The sequence below is a fragment of the Pongo abelii genome, chromosome 12 (assembly GCF_028885655.2).
Source record: "Pongo abelii isolate AG06213 chromosome 12, NHGRI_mPonAbe1-v2.0_pri, whole genome shotgun sequence".
NCBI classification, from domain to species: domain Eukaryota; kingdom Metazoa; phylum Chordata; class Mammalia; order Primates; family Hominidae; genus Pongo; species Pongo abelii.
In genome coordinates this window covers 100359272-100383212 of record NC_071997.2, presented here as the reverse complement: position 1 = coordinate 100383212, position 23941 = coordinate 100359272, and the positions used below count along the sequence as shown (strand labels likewise).

Here is a 23941-nt window from a genome sequence, read left to right as displayed (position 1 = left end):
AAGGAGCTTGGTTCTGGACACAGATAGCTTGGGTTAAGATCCCAGTGTCTTAAAAAAATTTTTTTTGAAAAATTCATCCCATTACACAGAATAATTTTTAAACACCTGTATAACCTTGACTAAATTATTTAATATTTCTGTTCTAGTTTCCTTATTTGCAAAATGAGGATAGTTGTACTAATTGTGAGGATTAAGTGGTTATGCATGTAAAGTGTTTGCAGCGGTGTACTTACCAGACAAGTGCCCCAAAAATGTCTTATCTACTTTAATTCTCTGTAAATATCTTGCTTTTGGCCTGGTGCTGTGGCTCATGCCTGGGGTCCCAGCACCTTGGGAGGCTGAGGCAGGAGGATCGCTTGAGCCCGGTAGTTGGAGACCAGCCTAGGCAACATAGTGAGACCTTGTCTCTAGAAAAAAATAAAAAAATTAGCTGGGCATGGTGGTGCACACCTGTAGTCCCAGATACCTGGGAGGCTGAGGTGGGAGGATTGCTTGAACCCGGGAGGTTGAGGCTTCAGTGAGCTGTGATTGTGCCAGCCTGGGCAACAGAGCAAGACTCTGTCTCAAACAAACAAACAAAAACAGCAAAACCTTTTTTTTTCTTTTTTACTTAAAGCTTTTTTATATTCAGTTTTTGAACTTAAACTGAACTTTGAACTTCCTAAGGTTTTTTTGTGATTTACCCCTTTCCACCATCCTGCAGAACCCATCTAGATTTTGCTTTTTTGTAAGAGTAAGATATTGTTAAGGTGTTCTCTTACTTAATTAGTGAGGGTGATGATTTCTCTTACTTCCTGAAATAATGCCCCTCCCAAGTGTAGTACATTTTATACTGTTTGTCTTTTTTATAAGCTTTTTTGAGATTATGTGGAGAGAGCATACGCTTTATGTTAGGTAGTCCTGAATTTTGAATTTTAGTTCTTTTATGAACTCACTACTTAAACCTCCTGAACCTCAGCTTCCTCATCTGTAAATTAAGATTAATGTTTAATAGGATGGTGGGGAAGATTAAGTGGTCAAACACGTTAAAAGTGCCTAACAGTACATGACAAATGTGAAATAGGGGGTGCTCAGTGAATGCTAATTCCTTTGAGTCCCTTGGCTGCTTGGTCAATATTGCCACACTCCTTGCGATTACTTTAAAAAATGTTCACTAAATGTTTATACATAGAGGATAGGCAGATAACATTGAAATGTAGATGGAAATATAAATGTTTGTAACAAATATACAGTAATCTTTTGGATAAATATCTTTTAGTGTATTGGTGTGGCTAAATGTCAGAATGAAGTTAAGATAGTTGTATTACTAGTTCTGTGTGTATACAGATTTGTTTATGTAGTATATATACATAAGTAAGTGAAGGTATATGTTTGCGGGTATTAATCAATGGATATGGCAGTATATGGGTAGGAGAAAGTCATGTCTCTTTAGTTTCCGAAGTGAATTCCAGATCTGTGTTGCAGTGAAGAAGAAAAAACCTGCTCAATGTTTTTATTTTATTTAATTTATTTACTTATTGAGATGGAGTCTTGCTCTGTTGCCTAGGCTGGAGTGCAGTGGCGCAGTCTCTGCCTCCTGGGTTCAAGCGATTCTCCTGCCTCAGCCTCCTGAGTAGCTGGGATTACAGGTGTGCGCCACCATGCCCGGCTAATTTTTTTTCTATTTTTAGTAGAGATGAGGTTTCACCATGTTGGTCAGGCTGGTCTCGAACTCCTGACCTCGTGATCCGTCTGCTCTGGCCTCCCAAAGTGCTGGGATTGCTGGCGTGAGCCACTGCGCCCAGCCCTGCTCAGTGTTCTTAGACAAACACTCCAGTTTTACATTTCTTTGTATCTTTTTTCTTTTCCTATATAGATAGTGACTTTTTTTTTCACTAGGTTTTTAGAGTCAGTCCCTCAGTAATACAGATAATGACTTTGATTTGAGAAATTTGTATAGTGGTCATAAATAAGAGGAAGATCTTTGTACTTTACTGTAGCTTCAGTGAGGCTTAGATCGGGTGTTTGTTTTTTTTTTTCTTTCCTGATGTAAGAGCTTCTTGATCAAACTTCAGGCCCAGAGCTGCCTGCTCTGAGAAGTCATGGTGCCTGCATAGTCCTCAAGAAATAATTTTTTTTGGCTAAAATGTGCAGTCTCCCAGTGATAGAAACCGTAAATGATTCAAAACTGTTCTAATTCCTGGCTAACTTTGGTACATGCGGCATTCCTACTCTCAACTATTCTTTGAGAGATAAACATGATATAGAATTGGGATCTCAATAGTCCTAAAAGATAGTTGTCTTATGAATGCATCTGAGTTTTTATAAAAACTTAATTTAGCAGAATCTTTTTTGGGCTATGAATATGTACTTTGGCTCTGTTTCTGTTGACTGACTTTAGTGATATTAAGAAAGAATAGAATATTGGCTCTGGAGCCAGACCATTTAAGTTCCAGGTGTGACCTTATGCAAACTGCTTAACCTCTCTCTGTGCGTCATAATCAGTACTTAACTTACTGGGTTATTGTAAAGATTAAATAAACTGATACATACAGAATACTGCTTGACTCACCATAAGCAGTCAATAAATGTTATTTTTTTTTTTGAGATGTAGTCTCGCCCTGTCGCCCAGGCTGGAGTGCGATGGCGTGATCTCAGCTCACTGTAACCTCCGCCTCTCGGGTTCAAGCGATTCTCCTGCCTCAGCCTCCTGAATAGTTGAGATTACAGGCGTGCGCTTCCACGCCCAGCTAATTTTTTGTATTTTTAGTAGAGACAGGGTTTCACCATGTTGACCAGGCTGGTCTCGAACTCCTGACCTCGTGATCCACCCGCCTTGGCCTCCCAAAGTGCTGGGATTACAGGTGTGAGCCACCGTGCCTGGCCCTACTTCTTGTTTTGGTGTCTTAAATTATATAGTTCAGTTCAACAAGTGTTTGTCTGCCTTATGTAGATAACAAGGTTAATTTGAACCACCTTGGCCATGATTCCCATATTTTAAAGTACAAGAACTCCCAGTTTAAGGTAAAAACTTAGGGCCCTATTATGATTGGAGCTTGGTTGCAGTATTAGTTAATTGAGAAAATATTGTAAAAAGCAACTGCTTTTAAGCAGTTTTATTTATTTATTTATTTATTTTATTTTTTATTTTAATTTAATTTAATTTTTTTTTTTTTTTGAGATGAAGTCTTGCTCTGTTGCCCAGGCTGGAGTGCAGTGATGTGATCTTGGCTCACTGTAACCTCTGCCTCCTGGGTTCAAGTGATTCTCCTGCCTCAGCCTCCCAAGTAGCTGGGATTACAGGCGTGTGCCACCATGCCCAGGTAATTTTCGTATTTTTACTAGAGATGGGGTCAGGCTGGTCTTGGACTCCTGACCACAGGTGATCCACCTGCCTCGGTCTCCCAAAGTGCTGGGATTACAGGCATGAGCCACCATGCCCAGTCAGCAATTTTAATTATTAGACCTCTTTTACCTATGTATTTGAGAAAGAATACAACGTGAATGTTTTGGGCTTTCTTTCCCTGCTGGCTTAGCTTTAAGATTTTTGGGGAGGAGAGGAAACAGGTTAGTTAATGCTTTTCCATTTGCCCTCCAACTTCAAGAATTTTGTTGCTATTTTCTCTTCACTTGTTCTTTTTGTCTTTTTGGGTTTGTTCTATACCTTCTTTATTCCTTTACTGTTTTTTCAGTGGGATCTTGGGAGGGAGCAGAGGTAAATGTGAATGTATTATATATTTTTAAACTGAAAATCTCTAGTTGTAACTATACTTAAATTGTTAAACATTTAGTAGTCTGTCCTTAGGAATGTTGGCTATAACTATATATAGAACTTAAAAAAATAATAGATTTCTGTAATATAGTATGTAAGAACAGTGGGTACGCAAGCAGGAGTTACCTCTCTGATATGTGTGTTGTATTGCTGATGGCTTCATGAAAAGGGTGCCTTTGGCAAGATTCTTCTCTGAGATACCAACTTTAAAATGGGCTAATGGCCTGTAATCCCAGCACTTTGGGAGGCTTAGGTGGGAGGATTGTCTGAGGACAGGAGTTTGAGACCAGCCTGGGCAACATAGTGAGATCCTGTCTCTACAAAAAAATAAAAAATTAGTTGGGTGTGGTGGTGCATGCCTGTAGGCCCAGCCACTTGGGAGGCTGAAGCAGGAGTATCACTTGTGTCCAGCACTTCAGGCAGCAGTGAGCTGTGATTGTGCCACTGCACTCCAGCCTAGGGGAGAAAGGGGCTTTTAATACCCAGGCTGTTTCATCATCTGATAAGATAATGAACATAGAAATTTTTTGCAAACTGTAGAACTGTAGCACTTCAAATGTAAGGGATACAAAAAAGTTAAGATAAACTTGGGTGTAGAAGAGAAGATCATATAGAGATACAAATTGCAAAAAGAAGGAAATACAGACAGGAGATGATAGAGATACAAATAAAAAGAATACAGTAATTGCTTTATAAAACAGTCTGTGGCCTGGCATGGTGGCTCATGCCTGTAATCCCAGCACTTTGGGAGGCCAAGGCGGGTGGGTCACCTGAGGTAAGGAGTTCGAGACCAGCCTGACCAACATGGTGAAACTCTGTCTCTACTAAAAATACAAAATTGGCTTGGTGTGATGGTGCATGCCTGTAATCCCAGCTATTCGGGAGGCTGAGGCAGGAGAATCACTTGAACCTGGGAGGCAGAGGTTGCACTGAGCCGAGATTGCACCATTGCAATCCGGCCAGGGCAACAACAGTGAAACACCATCTCAAAAAAACACAAACCAAAAACAACAAAACAGTCTGTGGCTGGAACAGTGCTGTTAAAAAAAGTAATTATTAGGCTGGGCATGATGGCTCTCGCGTGTAATCCCAGCACTTGGGGGGCCAGGACAGGCAGATCAGTTCAGGAGTTTGAGACCAGCCTGGTCAACTTGGTGAAACCCCGTCTCTACTAAAAATACAAAAATTAGCTGGGTGTGGTGGTGTACACTTGTAATTCCAGCTACTCGGGAGGCTGAGGCAGGAGAATCGCTGGAACCCGGGAGGAAGAGGTTGTAGTCAGTCTAGATCACAGCACTGCACTCCAGTCTGGGCGAGAAGAGTGAGACTCTGTCTCCCTGCTGCCCCCACCTTCCCCCAAAAAGTAATTATCATCAGGTTTGAGTATGTTAAATCAGGGATGCATCTTAGAGGAGGTAAATATTATGTTTACTTTTTAGAGGAAGTGAATTTTTGAGTGGGGAAGATGGGAATGTCTTCAAGATTTATTGTGGGCACCAGGAATTTAAATCTTCATAATTTGTTTATGTACTTTTACTTTGATTTATGAAGTAGGAGAGACAGAAGACTGGGAGATGGCACAGGGCAGTGGTTCTCAACCTTTGTTGTTCATTTAGAATCGTCAGGGGAGCTTTTAAGAAAATACCTTGCTTGGGCCGCAGTATTCTGACTTAAGTGGCCTGGAGTGCAGCCCAGGCATACTGTTTTTTTTTTCTTCTTCTACTTAGAAGTGTGCCAGCCGGTTCTAATGTGCAGTTAGGTTTAGGAGTTCAAACTCCCTGGCCTGGCATGGTGGCTCATGCCTGTAATCCCAGCACTTTGGGAGGCCGAGGTGGATGGATCTCAAGGTCAGGAGTTGGAGACCAGCCTAGCCAACATGGTGAAACCCTGTCTCTACTAAAAATAAAAAAAATTAGCCGGGTGTGGTGGTGCGCCCCTGTAATCCCAGCTACTCAGGAGGCTGAGGCAGAAGAATCGCTTGAACCCAGGCGGCAGAGGTTGCAGTGAGCTGAAATCACAGCATCGCACTCCAGCCTAGGTGACATAGTGAGACACTGTCCCCCACACCAAATAAATAAATAAATAAAACAGGAGTTCAAACTCTCTAACTCTCTCGACTTTAGAGAACTTTGTTTAGTGTGTCTGGGATAAATGAGAGCTTCCCGCCGCCCCCCCTCCTTTTGAAACGGAGTCTCACTCTATCTCCCAGGCTGGAGTGCAGTGGTGTGATCTCAGCTCACTTCAACGTCTTCCTCCTGGGTTCAAATGATTCTCCTTCATCAGCTTCTTTAGCAGCTGGGATTACAGGTGTATACCACCATGCCCAACTAATTTTAGTACTTTTAATAGAGACAAGGTTTCACCGTGTTGGCCAGGCTGGTCTGGAACACCTGACCTCAAGTGACCTGCCCTCCTTGGCCCCCCAAAGTGCTGGGATTACAGGTGTGAGCCACCGTGTCATTACGGCATTAATTACCTCTTGACATACTATAGTAATTAATGCCATAAGGAAATTTACACTGATATGAGGGTGATGGTATATTAAATTTGTGCTTTTAGGTAGTCTTGGGAAGGCCTCTTTGAGGTGGTGTTTGAGTAAAGATCTGCATGATGCAAGATAGCATCAGTGCAGATAACCAGGGGACATTTCGTTTGTCTGTTATATAATAGACAAAAACAGCTAGATAAGATTTTCATATTTGGATGGAATTCGAGTTGGGCTGACTTAAAATGTAGGCTCTATAAGGAGTGATGAAGATGTCTGTGTGACGACCATTCAGGAGATATCTGGCATCTATATTAAACAGAAAACAGTAATTTCAAATATGAGCTCTAAATAGAAATTCACAGGGGCACACGTTCCAAACTGTAGGATTATTATATTGATTAGTAGCTGAGTTGCTTCTCACATTGACACCTTTGTGCAGCAGTAGCAATTGATTTTTTTTTTTTTTTGAGATGGAGTCTGGCTCTGTTGCTCAGGCTGGAGTGCAGTAGTGTGATCTCGGCTCACTACAGCCTCCGCCTCCCGGGTTCAAGCGATTCTTCTGCTTCAGCCTCCCGAGTAGCTGGGACTACAGGCGCACACCACCATGCCTGGCTAATTTTTGTGTTTTTAGTAGAGACAGGGTTTCACCTTGGCCAGGCTGGTCTCGAACTCATGACCTCAAGTGATCCGCCCACCTCAGCTTCCCAAAGTGCTGGGATTACGGGCATGAGCCATCTCACCCGGCGCCATTGATTTACAGATGGTTAAGGGTTCTCTTGCCCAACATCAGCTGGGGAAGTTAGTCTTCAAATTTTACTTAACTATAGCAGTTTAGCCAGGTTGCACACCTGTAGTCCTAGCTACTTGGGAGACTGAGGTGAGAAGATTGCTTGAGACCAGGAGTTCCAGATTAGCCTGGGCAACATAGTGAGACCCTGTCTCTTAAAAAAAAAAATTATATATATATATGTGTGTGTGTGTGTGTGTGTGTATATATATACATATACATATACACACACACACACAGAGAGAGAGAGAGAGGGCACGCACAGGTGTGCCAGGTCAGCATCCTAAAGGAATAATATAACTTATGTGTCCCAAGATGTTGAGAGATTTAACTATGATAAATCGAACAATGTGTATGAAGAAACCCCACAGCAAGTATCTTACAGGGAGTAGTAGGTCTTTAGAGATTGAGCCGTCTCCATGATAAATTTTTTGTGGTGATTATATTTTCAAAACAAATGATGTTAGATACTGAAGATTATAGCAAAATAAGAGTGGTCTGATGACACTTTTGGTTAATGTGAATGAAGAGAGTCATAACTTGGAACTCTTAATTCCAGTAATTTTGTATCTTTTGGAGAACCTCTTCTCTGCTTAAGTAGATGTTGGTTCTCTTGCCTGAAACAACGCTGTCCCTGCATTGTGTTTTATGTTGTGTTTTATCATGTGTTACCCTTTCTTCGTGGTGCAGTCACTGAACTTTCCCAAACTTGTTTTGCAGTGAGTTCTGCTTTATAGGAATACTCATTTTGGCTTTTAATACTATAGTGTTACTAACATTTTTTCTCTTATTAAATGATTTCATTTTTGGTTAATTATATCAAAAGCTTTGTGAGAACCTTACATTAATTTTGTACCTTTTTAAAAAATTTTAAAAATTCTTGTGGGTACATAGTAGGTGTATATATTTTTGGGTTACAGGAGATGTTCTGATACAGGCTTGTATCTTCTTTATTGACTTTGAATGATCTTTGCATATAGTACATTTTAATAGGCTGTTTTAAGCGTTGAAGTCTGATGAGATCTCAGTGGAAATGGAGTTTTACAGTGTATTGTCAGTTTGAAAAGATAATGTATTTCTTGTAACATTTTTGCAAGTTTTTTAGGGTTGTATACTATTTCTTAAAGTATTAGAATTGGTAACTAATTAAAAAAATTTCTTTCCTTTGAAATTTTCAATTTTGCCATCCTGGGCAACATGGCAAAACCCTGTCTCTACAAAAAAATACAGAAATTAGCCGGGCATGGTGTCACACACCTGTAGTCTCAGCTACTTGGGAGGCTGAGGGGGGAGGATTGCTTGAGCCTGGGAGGCAGAGGTTGCAGTGAGTCAAGATCGCGCCATTGCACTCCAGCCTGGGTTACAGAGTGAGACCCTGTCTCAAAAAAAAAAAAAAAGGGAAATTTTCAATTTTAAAAGTGACATGCCTTATAGGATGTTAGATAGACTAAGGAAAAAGTAAGTACGTATAATTTCATTACCTGGAGATGGGCATTGTTAACACTTTGGCATTTCTTTTTACTTTCTTCTATTATTATTTTTTTTTTGGAGACAGAGTCTCGCTCCGTTGCCCAGGCTGGAGTGCAGCGGTGCAGTCTCAGCTCACTGCAACCTCTGCCTTCTGGGTTCAAGCGATTCTCCTGCCTCAGCCTTCCGAGCAGCTGGGACTACAGGTTCATGCCGCCATGCCCGGCTAATTTTTTGTATTTTAGTAGAGACAAAATACAGGGGTTTCACCGTGTTAGTCAGGCTGCTCTCAAACTCCTGAGCTCAGGCAGTCCGCCCGCCTTGGCCTCCCAAAGTGCTGGGATTACAGGCATGAGCCACCGTGCCTGGCCTCTTCTATTGCTTAATATATTTTTATAGAATTTGGATCATAGTGATGTGTTATGAACTACCCCCTCCTTAGTTAATAGCATAGTTAATAGGCTGTTGCCCCATGTGCATGTGTTTATTCTTTTTTTTTTTTTTTTGAGACAGAGTCTCACTCTGTCACCCAGGCTAGAGTGCAATGGCGCGATCTCGGCTCACTGCAACCTCCACCTCCCGGGTTCCAGTGATTCTCCTGCCTCAGCCTCCCGAGTAGCTGGGATTACAGGTGCCTGCCACCATGCCCGGTTATTTTTGTATTTTTAGTAGAGACGGGGTTTCACCAGGTTGGCCAGGCTGGTCTCGAACTCCTGACCTCAAGTGATCCACCCGCCTTGGCCTCTTGAAGTGCTGGGATTACAGGTGTGAAGGCATTGCGCTTGGGCGTGTTTATTCTTTTACAATATCATTGAAAAATTTTTATTTTTTATAGACTATAAAGTATAATTGCCTATTTTTTGTGTACTTGTAATACAGGTACACACATGCATAGATTGATGTAACCCACCATCACAGTCAGGATACAGACCAGTTTCAACATCTGAAAAAATTCCCTGTGGTATCACTTTGTAGTCACATCTTCCCTGTACCACTAGTCTTTTGGGACCACTGATCTGTTCTCTATACTATGGAGTTTTGTGTTTTCTACATTGTTATTGAAATGTAATCATTCAGTATGTAACCTGTTGATACTAGCTGCTTGCACTTAGCATGATGCCCTTGAGATTCTCTCAAGTTTTTGCATGTATTAATAGTTCATTCCTTTTTTATTACTGGATAGTATTCCATTGTATTGATGTGTCATTATTTGTTTTGCCAGTCACTCTTTGAAATATGTTTGGGGCTGGGTGTGATGGCTTATTACTTCTGTAATCCCAGCACTTAGGGAGGCCTAGGTGGGCACATCACTTGAGACCAGGTTGGGCAACATGGCAAAACCTTGTATCTACAAAAAATACTAAAAATTAGCCAGACATCATGGTGTGCACTTGTAGTCCCAGCTACTTGGGAGGCGAAGGTGGGAGGATTACCTGAGCCCTGGAGGTCAAAGCTGTGGTGAGCAGTGATTTCGCCACTATATTCCAGCCTGAGTGACATAGTGAGACCTTGTCTCAAAAAAAAAAGACAAAGAAAAAGAAAAAAAACATTTGGGTGTTTTCAGTGTTTGATGATTATAAATAAAGCGACTATAAACTTCTGAGTACAGATTTTTGTGTGAACATAAGCTTTTATGTCTCCAGGGTAAATACACAGAAGTGGGATTACAGGGCCATTTGGTAAGTGTGTGTTTAACTTTGTAAGAAACTGTCAAACCGGTGTGGCTGTACCATTTGTATTTCCTTTAGAAATGTATGAGAACTCCAGTTGTTCTGCATCCTTGCCAGAACTTCATACTATCTTTATGTTGTTAAGATATCTATACTGCCCCAATTTGCAGACTCATTGCAATTCCTATCAAAATCCCAATAACTTTTTTCTATTTCTGCAAAAAAAAAAAAAAAAAAAATCTGTTCTAAAATTCATATAGAATCTCAAGGGACCCTAAATATTTCAGTGTAATCTTGACAAAGAACAGAGTTGGAAGATTAACACTTGATTTCAAAATTTAGTACGAAGCTACAGTAATCAAAATAGTAAAGTACCAGCATAAAGATGGACATATAGACTGATGGAATATAGAGCCCAGAAATAAACTATTGCATATATGGTCAAATGATTTTCAGCAAGGAGGCCAAGACCATTCATTGGGGGAAATGACAATCTTTTCAACAAATGATGCTGGGAAGACTGGATACTTACATGCAAAAAGTATAAAGTTGGACTTTAACACCATATACAAAATACAACAACAGAGAATAAGTATTGGTGAGGATGTGGAGAAATTGGCACTCTTGTGCACTGCTGGTGGGAATATAAAATGGTGCAGCCATTATGGGAAATGGTGGAGTTTCCTCAGAAAATTAAGGAAAAAATAGAATTACCATATGATCGCTGTTCTGTTTCTGGGTGTGTACCTCAAAGAATTGAAAGCAGAGAATCAAGGAGATATTTGTACACCAGTGTTCATAGCAGCACTATTTGAAATAGCCAAAAGGCAGAAGCATCCTAAGTGTCTGTCCATTGATAGTTGAATGGATAAAAGGAAGGAAATTCTGACGTAGGCTCTAATGTGGAGGAACCTTCAGGACATTATGCTAAGGGAAATAAGCCAGTCGCAAAAGGAAAAATACTATATGATTCCTTCCATTCGTGTGAGATACTTAGAGTAGTCAAATTCATGAAGACAGAAAGTAGCAAAGTGGTTGCCAGGCTTTGGGGAGAGGGGATAAAAGTCAGTTACTGTTTAAAGGGTACAGAGTTTCCCTTTATCCTGATGGATAAACAACAGCATGAATATACTTAATACCACTCAACTGTACACTTAAATGGTAAAATGGTAAATTTTATGTTTATTTTACCACAATTTAAAAAACTACATAATTGAAAAAATCCAGTGACCATGTTTATATAGTCATATCTCTTGACTCTATTTTGTTCCATTGAGCTATATGTCTGTCCTTTGCCAGTACCACACTTTCTTGCGGTACTGCCTTTTCAAATACATTTCAGTCAGTTTATTTATATGGCGCAATCATAGCTCACTGTAGCCTTGAACTCCTGGGCTTAAGTGATCCTCCCACCTCAGTGTCCGAGTAGCTAGAACTACAGGTGTGTGCCACTATGCCTGGCTAAATTTTTTAAATTTTTAAGATAGATACGGGGTCTGTCTCAGGCTGGTTTCAAACTCCTGGCTCAAGCGATCCTTCCGTGTAGGCCTCCCGAAGTGTTGTATTACGGGTGTGAGCCACCATGCTGACCCCACCTGGGATTTTGATTGAAATTCCGTTAAATCTGTAGATCCATTTGGGGAGTGTTGACGTTTTTACCAGATTGACTTGTTCAGTCCATGAACATGGTATTTATTTAGGCTTTTGATTTGTGTAATCAGCCTTTTATACTTTTAAGCATACATATACACCTTTTGTGTATATGTATGTCTAAGTATGTTTTAGAGCTATTGTAAACTGGTATTTTAAAAAATAAATTTTGGTTTTAGATTAATCAGTGCTAGTATAGAAAAGTATGATTGATTTTTATCTACATGGGTAATCGTATTTCTGTAAAAAGGGACAGTTTTATTTCTTTTTGATTTGTTTGCCTTTTATATCCTGTTTTTTTATTGCAGTGACTAGATCTTTTAGTATAGTATTGAATAGGAATGGTAAGAGCATACATCCTTGTCTTGTTCCTGATCTGTATGGGAAAGTATTCAGTCTTTTACCAATAAGTATGTTGACATGCCAGGCACAGTGGTGTGCTCCTGTAGTCCTAGCCACGCGGGAAGATTGCTTGAGCCCCAGGCGTTTGAGTTGCCCTGGACAACGTAGCGAGACCCTGTCTCTAAAAAAAAAAAAAAAACCCCAAAAAACTCCAGACCTTGTGGTCTGCCCACCTCGGCCTCCCAAAGTGCTGAGATTACAGGCGTGAGCCACCATGCCGGGCCGAAAAAGCTGAATTGCTTGATATGTACCATAGACTGAGGTCTCCAGCTGTGGTTGCATGCCATTTCAGGCACAGGATTCATTTTGTAAACAGATGACATATATTTACCATATTGATAAGTGCAATATAGTGCCATAAATGTATTTTCTCTCTCTCTCTCTCTTTTTTTTTTTTTTTTGCAATTCAGCTTTTTCTTGTAATCATATGACTTGTCCCTGCCTTTTGGGAACACTTCCAGCATCACTAGTGTTACCTTTTATGAGTTTCATGGTGTTGTTATTCAGGGTTTATGGTATTGCACTAAACCCGATGAAAATACATGAGATGGCTGGGCGCGGTGGCTTACGCCTGTAATCCCAGCTCTTTGGGAGGCCCAGGCGGGCAGATCGCGAGGTCAGGAGATCGAGACCATCCTGGCTAATACGGTGAAACCCCATCTTTACTAAAAATACAAAAAATTAGCCGGGTGAGGTGGCAGGCACCTGTAGTCCCAGCTACTCGGGAGGCTGAGGCAGGAGAATGGCATGAACCCGGGAGGCAGAGCTTGCAGTGAGCCGAGATCGTGCCATTGCACTCCAGCCTGGGGGACAGAGCAAGACTCCGTCTCAAAAAAAAAAAAAAAGGAAAAATACATGAGAATCAGGAGAGATCACTTTTTACTGCGATTACCAATTAACAATTGAGAGATGAACTGCTCACCTCGATATGATTAGGGTCACATGGTGGTACTCATGACACTTGAACTCACTGCAATAGGAACAAAATTATCACAGTTTTATAATATATACTACAGTTAATTTTATGTAGTTATGATTTAATACTGTATTTTTTACATTTGTTTACATTTTTCTTGACTGGTACCATATACTATTTGTGTGCGTAAGTTTTGATAATTTTAACTTTATAGTAGATTTGTGTATATTTTATGTCAGTAAATGATCAAATAGACTAATATCTACGTATATTTTATGCATCAGTGACATACTGTTTTCTTAATTTTTTAGATATTTCTAGGCTATGTGTTTTGTCTGCATGTTTTTTAAATTGTCACAAATCTCTGAAATTTTTTTCAATATATGAATTGGAAAAAATTTATGTATGAGTGGTCTCATGCTGTTCAAACTTGTGTGGTTCAAGGGTTAGCTGGGTTTTCTTCTTATGCATACCTGTAATAAAGTTTAATTTAAAATGTAAGCATAGTGAGAGATTAACAACTAATAATAAAATAGAACAATTATAATATATTAGAAGTTATGTGAATGTGGTCTCTCTCAGAATATCTTATTGTACTATACTTAACTTTTGGACCTTTGATTGAAAATATCTTATTGTACTATACTTACCTGTTTTTGGACTTCTATTGACTGGGTAACTGAAACTGCACAAAGTGAAGGGCACTACTGTATCTAATAACTGTCCATGCTGTCTCTGTGCTTATTGAGTTTTGCAAAAAATGACATCCAGTAATTCATTTTTAAAAGTTTTGTTTTTGAACACTTTCATTTTGCACTTACAGAAAAATTGCAAGAATAGAATGTTACAAAGAACTTCCCTATATACCCTTTACCCAGCTCTACTAGTTTTAAACATTTTACTACATTTGCTTATTATTCCCTTATATATGTGTGTGTGTGTGTGTGTGTGTATATATATACATCATATTTTTATTCCACTTGAGAGTTGGTTGCATATATCATGCTCATTTTCCCTATACTGTTGCTGTGTTTATTTCTCAGAACAATGATGTTCTTTTATAATAGCAATTTGGTTGTCAAATTTTGATAATTTCACATTGATGCTTTTATCTAATTTATGGTACATATTTGAATTTAATCCAGTTGGCCCAATAATGTTCTTTAGAGAAGTTTTTTCCAGCTTAAGATCCAATTCAGGATAATGTATTGTGTTTAGTCACTATGTAAAGATTTATTTTTAATAGACCATTGGCCTGAAAATCTTAAGTGTTGAATTTTTGTTCTTTTAACAGCTAAACCAGGTGGACAGGTGAAATGTCAGTATATTTCTGCTGTGGATAAAGTTATATTTGTGGATGATTATGCAGTAGGGTGTAGGAAGGACCTTAATGGAATCTTGTTGTTAGACACTGCTCTGCAAACTCCAGTTTCAAAGCAGGATGATGTGGTTCAGCTTGAATTACCCGTTACAGAGGTAAGTTGAAATAAGTATCAATGTGGTCCTCTACTTAATGTAATCTTAGACATATTAGATGTTAAATGAAATTAAGTCATCCTTTAAGGACGTTATTATATGTATTGCTATAAAAACAGAATTTACTTATTGAACACAACTTCATTTAAATATTAATACTCACCTTTTCTCTGCATAATTAATTCTTGTCGAAGTGGTATTTTTAGGTGTGAATGGTGCATCAGCACAGGTTAAACAGCTGTAACAGAGACCCAAAAAAACAATGGCTTAAACAGGATAGCTTGTTTCCAATAATAGTCCAGGGCTAAGTGTATGGCCAGCATTGCCAACCTCAACACTTGGGTTAGCTTGGGAGTTTAAGACAGCTGCTCTAGGTGTCATTATTTCCCAGTCACAGGGAAAGAGAGGGCAAGAGGCTAGAGGAGAGCACTCTGGCATCCCTCTCTTCTCTCCTTCCCTTTCCCTGTCCCTTAACCCCCAGCCCCCTCTCCTGCTTATTTGTTCTTGTTCTCTTTCTGCCTTTCACAACTCAAATACTCTCTCATATAGCCTCATATTTACCCCATGAGACAGAATTTAGTCACATGGCCAAGCTGAGAGGGAGACTGGGAAAGAGGTGGTTCTTTCTTTTTTTTTTTTTTAATATTTTAAAATGAGAGAGGAATAGACTCTGGTAAACACCAGTAATTTTTTTTTTTTGAGTCAGAGTCTTGCTCTGTCACCCAGGCTGGAGTGCAGTGGCTCGACCTTGGCTCACTGCAACCTTCATCTCCCGGGTTCAAGTGATTCTCTTGCCTCAGCCTCCCTAGTAGCTGGGATTACAGGCATGTGCCACCACACCCAGCTAATTTTTGTGTTTTTAGTAGAGATGGGTTTCACCATGTTGGCCAGACTGGTCTTGAGCTCCTGACTTCAATTGATCCGCCTGCCTCAGCCTCCCAAAGTGCTGGGATTACAGGCGTGAACCGCTGCACCCAGCCACACAACCAGTAATTTTTACTATGCATCATGTCTTTCAATAACTTGAGTTTTAAGTTTTAGCCATACATACTTTTCTGTAGTGTTAAATTTTCTTTACTTAATTTTTAAGTCTAGCCCAACTTAAATTCCTTTTGTGTGGGTTCATATCCTGCAGTTTGAAAGTACATTTTTCATAATTACTGGATTTTGCATCACCTTAAATAGAATGTAAAAGATTATGTTGTGTTCTCTAATAAAGTGAGATATTATTTCTGTGTTCATGCTGACTTGTTATGAAAGTTATCAAAAAAGTATGTCCAATAAAGTATATCCACTTAGATTTTACATTTAGTGTCATATAACAGTAGTCTATTATATGTTAATATTGAAAGCATGTTGCTGGAAGTTTGAGTTCCAAAAACAGAGAAGCTGTCTTTTTCTCATCAGAGTATTTGGGTCTGGAAGCATGTCTAAAATCTTTGGATAGAGAATTAATTAGTTCTACTTGATTCGAACAAATAGAAACTTTGAAAAACCGTTTGAAAAAATTGAACATATTTTCCTCCTAATTGAAGGAATATAAACCAGCTGATATCAGGATATATAATCAGCAGTGAAAAGACACTATCAAACTATGTTTAGGTTTAACAAACAATTAAAGAATTACAATAAAATACTTGAACACTTATTAACTCTCAAGTCAGTGTTTTTCCTACTACAGTGAAATGCTGTTTAGCTTCTATCCCTTCCTCCACCTTGTTTGCTGTTAAATGTTTTTTTTCCTCTTTTTACTTTAATCGCAGCTGTAACTGTTGTTCAGATAATATTGTTTGTAGATCTTCCAGCATTCCAGGCTTCCTTTACTGCATCAGATTAGTTTGTCACTGTCTTCCCTAAAGTCTTAGGTTTGATTTGCTCAGTGTAGATATATTCTTTTCCTTATATTAACATATATCTTTATTACAGTAGTTCATTTTGAATATATGGATAACAATGCAAAGTGCTTTTTCATGTTACTTGCTGACTTAGTGTCCTCTATTATGACTTTGTGTAGCTTGAGTATTTAAAGCTCATTGGAGGACTTTAAGTTTGTCTCTTCAGATTTTTTCCTGTATTATTTTTGCTTATGGTTTCAGCTTGTCCATTTTTCTATCTTGATTTGGTTTATAATAACTACTTTGTGTTTAAACTTTACCATGTAGTACTTCTACACTGAATACATTGCTTTATCTCATTTAATTTTATAACAGCCTTTTAAATTACTGTTTAATTAAGTAGATTTGTTGAAAGGTAAGTTTAGTATAGTACCTGTCATAATCATTGCATATTAAAATATCTGAAAGAGGATCTGAATTTAATTTTTTGTTGTTCTTGCATTGAATTTTCTGTGATTTTTTTATTTTTTATTTTTTATTTAGGCACAGCAGCTCTTATCAGCGTGTTCAGAAAAGGTAGATATTTCTAGTACGGAGGGTTATGATTTGTTCATCACACAGCTCAAAGATGGTTTAAAAAATACATCTCATGAGACTGCAGCAAACCACAAAGTTGCTAAGGTAAGAAGTTAATAGATTGCCTCTTTTGGGGTTATATTACAATGGACACCTCCATTCTTTTGCTCTTTCCTTTCCTCTCCTTTTGGAAATGTTCTAATTCTAGATTTTTCTTTTAAAAAGCAGAATGTGCTTATAAGTCATCTTAAAGTTGAAACTGGCTGGGCACGGTGGCTCACACCTATAATCCCAGCTGAGGGAGGCTGAGGCGGGCAGATCGCCTGAGGTCAGGAGGTTGAGACCAGCCTGGCCAACATGGTGAAACCCCATCTCTACTAAAAGTACTAAAATTAGCCAGGCGTGGTGGCAGGCACCTGTAATCCCCAGCTACTTGGAGGCTGAGGCATGAGAATCACTTGAACCCAGGAGGCGGAGGTTGCAGTTAGCTGAGATTGCAGAGATTGCGCCAATGCACTACAGCCTGGGGGAAAGAATGAGACTCTGTTGCCAAAAAAAAAAAAAAAGTTGAAACTTTGAAACTTCTTAATCGAAGCTTAACTTCAGTTTGTGGGAACTATTTTGCTTATTGTGTTTTCTAATGCTTCCTTAGATCTTTCTTAGTGCCTGACAGACCTGGAGTGGTCAAGAGGCTGATGAAAGAAGCTTCCTTGTTGGGTTGTGAGCTTGGATGCTTGGATAAGAATGGACTGTGTCTTTGGAAATTGAGCCATTTTGTGCTTTCTCTGAAATTTTTTGGCATACGGGGATGTATATGAGAGAGAATGCTTTCAATTAAATCGGGGATGTATATGAGAGAGAGTGCTTTCATTTAAATCCTTGGATGTATTTTTATTAATTTCCTCCAGATTTTTCTTTTAAGACCTTTTCTAAGTTATACTGCTTATAAAACTTCCATATTATTGAAGGATATAAGGTAGAAGGTAAAAGCCATTTTCCTATAAGTAACTTGGGCATTTGCAAAGATTTTTCTCAAGTACAGTTGTAACTATACTAAAATATACTAATATTGTGTTGTGATATACCTTGCTTTTTTTCTTTTATTTTTTCTTTTGAGACTTTAGAGTTTTGCTCTCGTTTCCCAGGCTGCAGTGCAATGGCACAATCTCGGCTCACTGCAACCTCTGCCTCCCGGGTTCAAGTGATTCTCCTGCCTCAGTCTCCCGAGTAGCTGGGGTTACAGGCGTGCGCCCCCACGCCTGGCTAATTTTGTATTTTTTAGTAGAGACAGGGTTTTGCCATGTTGGTCAGGCAGGTCGCAAACTCCCGACCTCAGGTGATCTGCCTGCCTCAGCCTCCTAGAGTGCTGGGATTACAGGCGTGAGCCACTGCACCTGGCTCATTTTTTTTTTTGATTTGAGACAGAGTCTCGCTCTGTAACCTAGGCTGGAGTGCAGTGGTGTGATCTTAGCTCACTGCAACCTCCGCCTGGTGGGTTCAAGCTATTCTCCTGCCTCAGTCTCCCAAGTAGCTGGGATTATAGGCACATGCCACCATGCCCGGCTAATTTTTGTATTTTTAGTAGAAATGGGGTTTCACTGTGTTGGCCAGGCTTGTCTTCGAGCTCCTAACCTCGTGATTCGCCCATCTCGGCCTCCCAAAGTGTTGGGATTACAGGTGTGAGCCACCGTGCCTGGCCACCTTGCTTTTTTTCACTCAAGAATTTGTCTTGGATATCTTCTCATATCCTCAGAGATCATCTATGTTCTTCTTAATAGTTGCATTGAATTTTTTTTTTTGTAGATTTATCATGATTTTATTATACCTTACTCTATTGATGGGACATTTTATTTAGGAAAACAGAAACTGTTCTTTGAGTTTCAACAGAGATAGTTTATTGTAAGAAATTAACTGGTGTTTGAAAACTGAAAAAGTGAAAAGGAAATCCTGAGATAACAGAGATAACTATAGGAAGCAGTTTTCACTTAGGTCTCGAGGAACAAAGAGTAGAGATTAGGGGTTATCAGAACCTAAAACTTAGAGAATAGGCCCCGTGGATCTGGGACTAGGAACTGCTACCCAATTGGTAGCTCAGGAGCTTGGACGAGGGCCTTGCAAAACTGGGACTCAGATCTCTGAAGAGAGATGCTACTTGACTGATGGTAGTAACTCTGAGGGAGCTCTTTGAAACTGAATCTCGGAATGCTAAAACAGCCAAACCAAAACAAAATGCTGAAAACTGGAAGAATCAACTACTGCATCAGGTCCTTTGCTGAAACAGTACTGACGGCAATGGCCAGTTAATAAGAAGGAGCAAGTCTTTTTTCATCTTTCTTTCCAGTTTCCTTCTTGTGCTGTTGCTGGGAGAACCTAAAAACCAGGAAACTGGTTGAAAAGAGGAAATACAGTATGCAGAGTCCTAGCCCCAACCTGATAGAGCAGAGAATTAAAGGGTAGATTTGGAGCTCAGAGACAACAGTTTAATTAACTGCACAGTCTACCCCTTTGGCTACTCAGCATCTCCATTCACACTTTATATATTTGAACTTTCATGTAACAAAACTATTATGCTTTTTAAAAAATTTATTTTTATTTTTGGAGACGGAGTCTTGCGCTGTTGCCCAGGCTGGAGTGCAGTGGTGCGATCTTGGCTCACTGCAGCGTCCGCCTCCTGGGTTCAAGCAATTCTCCTGCCTCAGCCTCCTGAGCAGCTGGGATTACAGACGCGCGCCACCATGCCTGGCTACTTTTTGCATTTTTAATAGACATGGGGTTTCACCATGTTGGTCAGGCTGGTCTCGAACTCCTGACCTCATGATCCATCCACCTTGGCCTGCCAAAATGTTGGGGTTACAGGTGTGAGCCACCGCTCGTGGCCTAGTCCTCAGTTTATTTAATTTTTTAATTTAATTTTTTTTTCTTAGACGTAGTCTGTCTCTGTCACCTAGGCTGGAGTGCAGTGGTGTGATCTCGGCTCACTGCAACCTCCGCCTCCTGGGTTCAGGTGGTTCTCCTGCCTCAGCCTCCTGAGTAGCTGCGATTACAGGCGCGTGCCACCATGCCTGGCTAATTTTTGTGTTTTTAGTAGAGACAGGGTTTCACCATGTTGGTCAGGCTGGTCTTGAACTCCTGACCACGTGATCTGCCCACCTTGGCCTCCCAAAGTGGTGGGATTCCAGGCGTGAGCCACTGCGCCTGGCCTAGTCCTCAGTTTTTAATGGTAAAGAGGATATATTGGTCAAGAGGATGTATAATAGTCAAGAAGATATCTAATTTCTTTTTTTTCTATTACATATTCCTTATTAGCTCTGTCATCATTCAGCACCTCAACTGGTCAGGATTCTTTACGTACTGGAACAACCCATCTTCATTCCTGAAGAATCTGAATCCTCACTGGTTCTGTGTTTTTATATTATTTTATTTTTTGAGATGGAGTCTCACTTTGTCACCCAGGCCGGAGTGCAGTGATCTCAGCTCACTGCAACCTCCGCCTCCTGGGTTCAAGTCATTCTCCTGCCTCAGTCTCCCCAGTAGCTGGGACTATAGGCACGGGCTACCACACCTGGCTGATTTTTTGTATTTTAGTAGAGACGGGATTTCACCGTGTTGGCCAGGCTGGTCTCGAACTCCTGACCTCAGGTGATCCACCTGCCTTAGCCTCCCAAAGTGCTGGGATTACAGGTGTGAGCCACCAAGCCCGGCTGGTGCTGTATTTTCAGTTGTAATTGTTACTTCATCTTTACTGTTGGACTTGGAAGTACTAAGGGGGGCATCCTAGAGAATCTCCTGGGTTCTGCATAAGTTCTCCTTGTCCCTGTTACTTAGCATCAATCCAGGTTTCCCCTTGTCAGTTCCAGTCATACAAACTAGTAGAACTTCTTTGACTATTTATTCAGTGGCAAGAGGACCTCAAAGTTGCTGGGTAGCAATCTCAACACCCACTTCAATGGAAGTGTTGTTGTACTCCTACTGGAACATTCCTCCCTTGGGAGTAAGACCTGTAGAGCTGAAAGCTTTAAAAAAAATCTGTGAATGGGTTTATTAAATATAATAGTGGGCATGCTCAGAGAAACTATATCATACATTTTTGGTTGATTGAAAGCATATGCTTCATCTTGTAAGGTAGAACTCCATAACCTTTCAGCATGTCTCTTTCAGTTAGCATTGAAAATGAGTCTTTAGTAGGCCATTGAGCTTTTCTGCCAGGCCGGCTTCATCAGGATGATACACAGTAAGACCAGTGGAAAAAGATTTTTTTTTTTTTTTTTTTGCTTTGAAATACTTTTCTTGATCAGAAGCAAAGTTTTCTACAATAGCGTGACATTCTGTCAGTCCACAGGCAATGGACTATATAATATTACAGCAGAAAACTATGGACAGAACAGGTAAATGCATACCCAGAATATATATTTGTTATGTTGAAGACAAATTGCTGCCTAGTCCATGACTAGGAATCCCATATAATCAACCTACCATCAGATAGCTGGCTGTTCCACCTGGGAAATGGCGTGATATTGGCCACCCAACTTTGGTAACTGCTGTTTGGCAGATTAGGCAATCAGCAACAGCTGTAGCCTGGTTAGTATTGGTACAGGGAAGTTTACATTTTTGGGCCTGTGCATAGCCTCCATATCGGTTGCCATGGTATTTTGCACACAGGTCCATTGAGCAAGCACTGGAGTGCCCATGGAGAGAGGCTTACTTCATGTATGTAATGTGTATAACTTCTCCCATTTCCTCTGAAATGCATGCCTTTTGGTCTGCATTGACATATTTCATACATATTCTTACCCTCTGAGAGTTCTATTCACAGACCTTGTTTTTGACCTCCTTGCTGCTAGTCTTCTAGTTCTGTTTCTTCCAAGTGCCTGACCATCTAGCTAACAAATTAGCAACTCTCTGTTAACTAGTGAGGATCTTTACTTCTAGCCAACTCTAAATCCATACAAGAACAGTCATATATACTGACTGAAGTTCTGTCTATTGAGAAGATTTACCTTCACCCCTCTCCTTGTGATTCGGGCTGTAATTCTGTAGCCATCCACTTCGGGGTAATACCAGCATATCATTGCAGAACCATCTGTAAATCAGGGCCAAGAGTATTTTCCCCTCATATTATTTCATCATAAGGAGTTCCCCATGAAGCTATTGATGTAGAACAAGGAGGAGACATTATAGTGGGAGTAGGTATTGAATTCTGAGCCACTTGTTTATTCAGTTTTTGCCTTTTGGACTTTGTCAAGACAGATCTTTTATAAAACACTTGAAGGATACTTGTTGCTTGTGCTCAATATTATGGTTGGTGTGTCAGATAACATTTGGACAGCTCTGAATTCGTTGGCATTAGTTTCGTAGATAGATATTAATCTCTATCTGGGACTAGTAAGGAACTAGGAGCTGTTTTTCAAAAGGAGAATGGTCATTTGCATGAGAGGGTGTGGCTTTGCTCCAAGACCCTAGCATTCTGCTGTGTGATTGTCCCAATTAGGTTGCCACAGGCTCCTTACAGCATCATTATTTGCTGTGGACTTCTAGTGTCAATGTCATTGAAAGTGCTCTTAAGGTAAAAGTGGCAGAGCATCTTGCAGTACAGTCTGGTCTTGTTGCAGAGTTTCTTGTTCTGCACCTTACTCAAAATTGGCAGCCTTATATATTTCTTGATACTTGGATTAGAGCACACATTCAAGTATGCTAAATATTGGCTCCCAAATCCAAGTAGGCCCACTAAGTACTGTGGCTTTTGTTTGTGTGGTTGGTGTTACAAGTTGGAGCAACTTGTCTTTCAGTCTGGAGGGAATATCCTGACATGACCAGACCTCTGGACCTCTGCAACTTAACCACGGTTGCAGAATCTTGAGTTTTTCTTACTCTTGTTCTCTGGTTTGCACCTTAGTAAGGCATTTAATTTCCTTGCTGTTTCCTTTTCATCTGGACCAATCAGCGTGCTGTCATGATGTAGTGGACCAGTATGTTGATCTGCAGGATGTTAGGATGATCAGGATTTCTAGAACGTGAGATGTGGTCTTAGGGAAAGACTGCAAAGATTTATTATTGTTCCTGCCAGGTTAAAGTGGACTTTTTGTATAGTCCTTAAAACTAAAGATAGAAAAATACTGGATAGAACTGTAACTATCTACCAGATATCAGGGGATTTGTTGATTTGCTTTAATAAAGATACCTCATCTGGAAAAGCAGCTGCAATGAAAGTCACCACCTGATAGTTTACCATCCACAGTCATTCTTCAAGATTCATTTACAACAGTCCAGTAAAGGGGACGAGGTCATTTGATTACCTCTGTATCTTTTAAGTCTCTCTCTCTCTCTTTTTTTTTTCCAATACAGGGTCTTGCTCTGTCACTCAGGCTGGAGTACAGTGGTGTGATTTTGGCTTACTGTAGCCTTGCCCTCCTGGGCTCAAGTGATTTTCCCACCTCAAGGCTTCTGAGTAGCTGGGATGACAAGTGCATGCCATCACGCCTGGCTATTATTTTTTAGTAGAGATGAGATCTTGCTATGTTGACCAGGATGGTCTCAGACTTCTAGGCTCAAACGAACCTCCATCCTCAGTCTCAACAAAGTGCTAGTATTATAGGTATGAAGGCACTGTGCCCAGCCTCAAATCTTTTACAGTGGCATTAATCTAAAAAATTTCTTCAGGAATGTAGCATTGCTTTAGTTTAATATCTTTGTAGAGAAGGAAAGTTCTAAGGGCTTGTACTTGGTGTTTTCTATATTACTGGCCCACAGAGAAGAGCAGAGAGCTAATTTGGGCATTGTTTTCAGTTGCCTGTTTTATATTATGCATTCAGGAACCGGGGAAGTAACTATTATGCAATAAGGATTTACAGACCCATAGAACTCTCTGAGACAGCTTTGGGCCAAAACTTTATTAATCGCTTGACCATCCTATGTGCCCTCTTTCG

At 40.1% G+C, this 23941-nt stretch overlaps 1 protein-coding gene across 22 annotated transcripts in view; it reads left to right on the top strand.

The window, feature by feature from the left end:
• Window positions 1-23941, top strand: part of BIRC6 (baculoviral IAP repeat containing 6) — a 258994-nt gene that overhangs the window by 5595 nt on the left and 229458 nt on the right. For 21 of the 22 annotated variants that reach the window (XR_002913821.2, XM_063713739.1, XM_063713738.1 and 18 more), the window contains exons 2-3: window positions 14426-14607; window positions 16986-17123. Coding sequence is in view for 20 of the 22 variants with exons in the window: in XM_063713739.1 (XP_063569809.1) it covers window positions 14426-14607; window positions 16986-17123 (320 nt within the window). In the remaining 2 variants the exon portion in view is untranslated. Of the gene's footprint in view, window positions 1-10153; window positions 10173-14425; window positions 14608-16985; window positions 17124-23941 lie in introns of those variants that run through there. The other variant, XM_063713740.1, reaches the window with a different exon arrangement.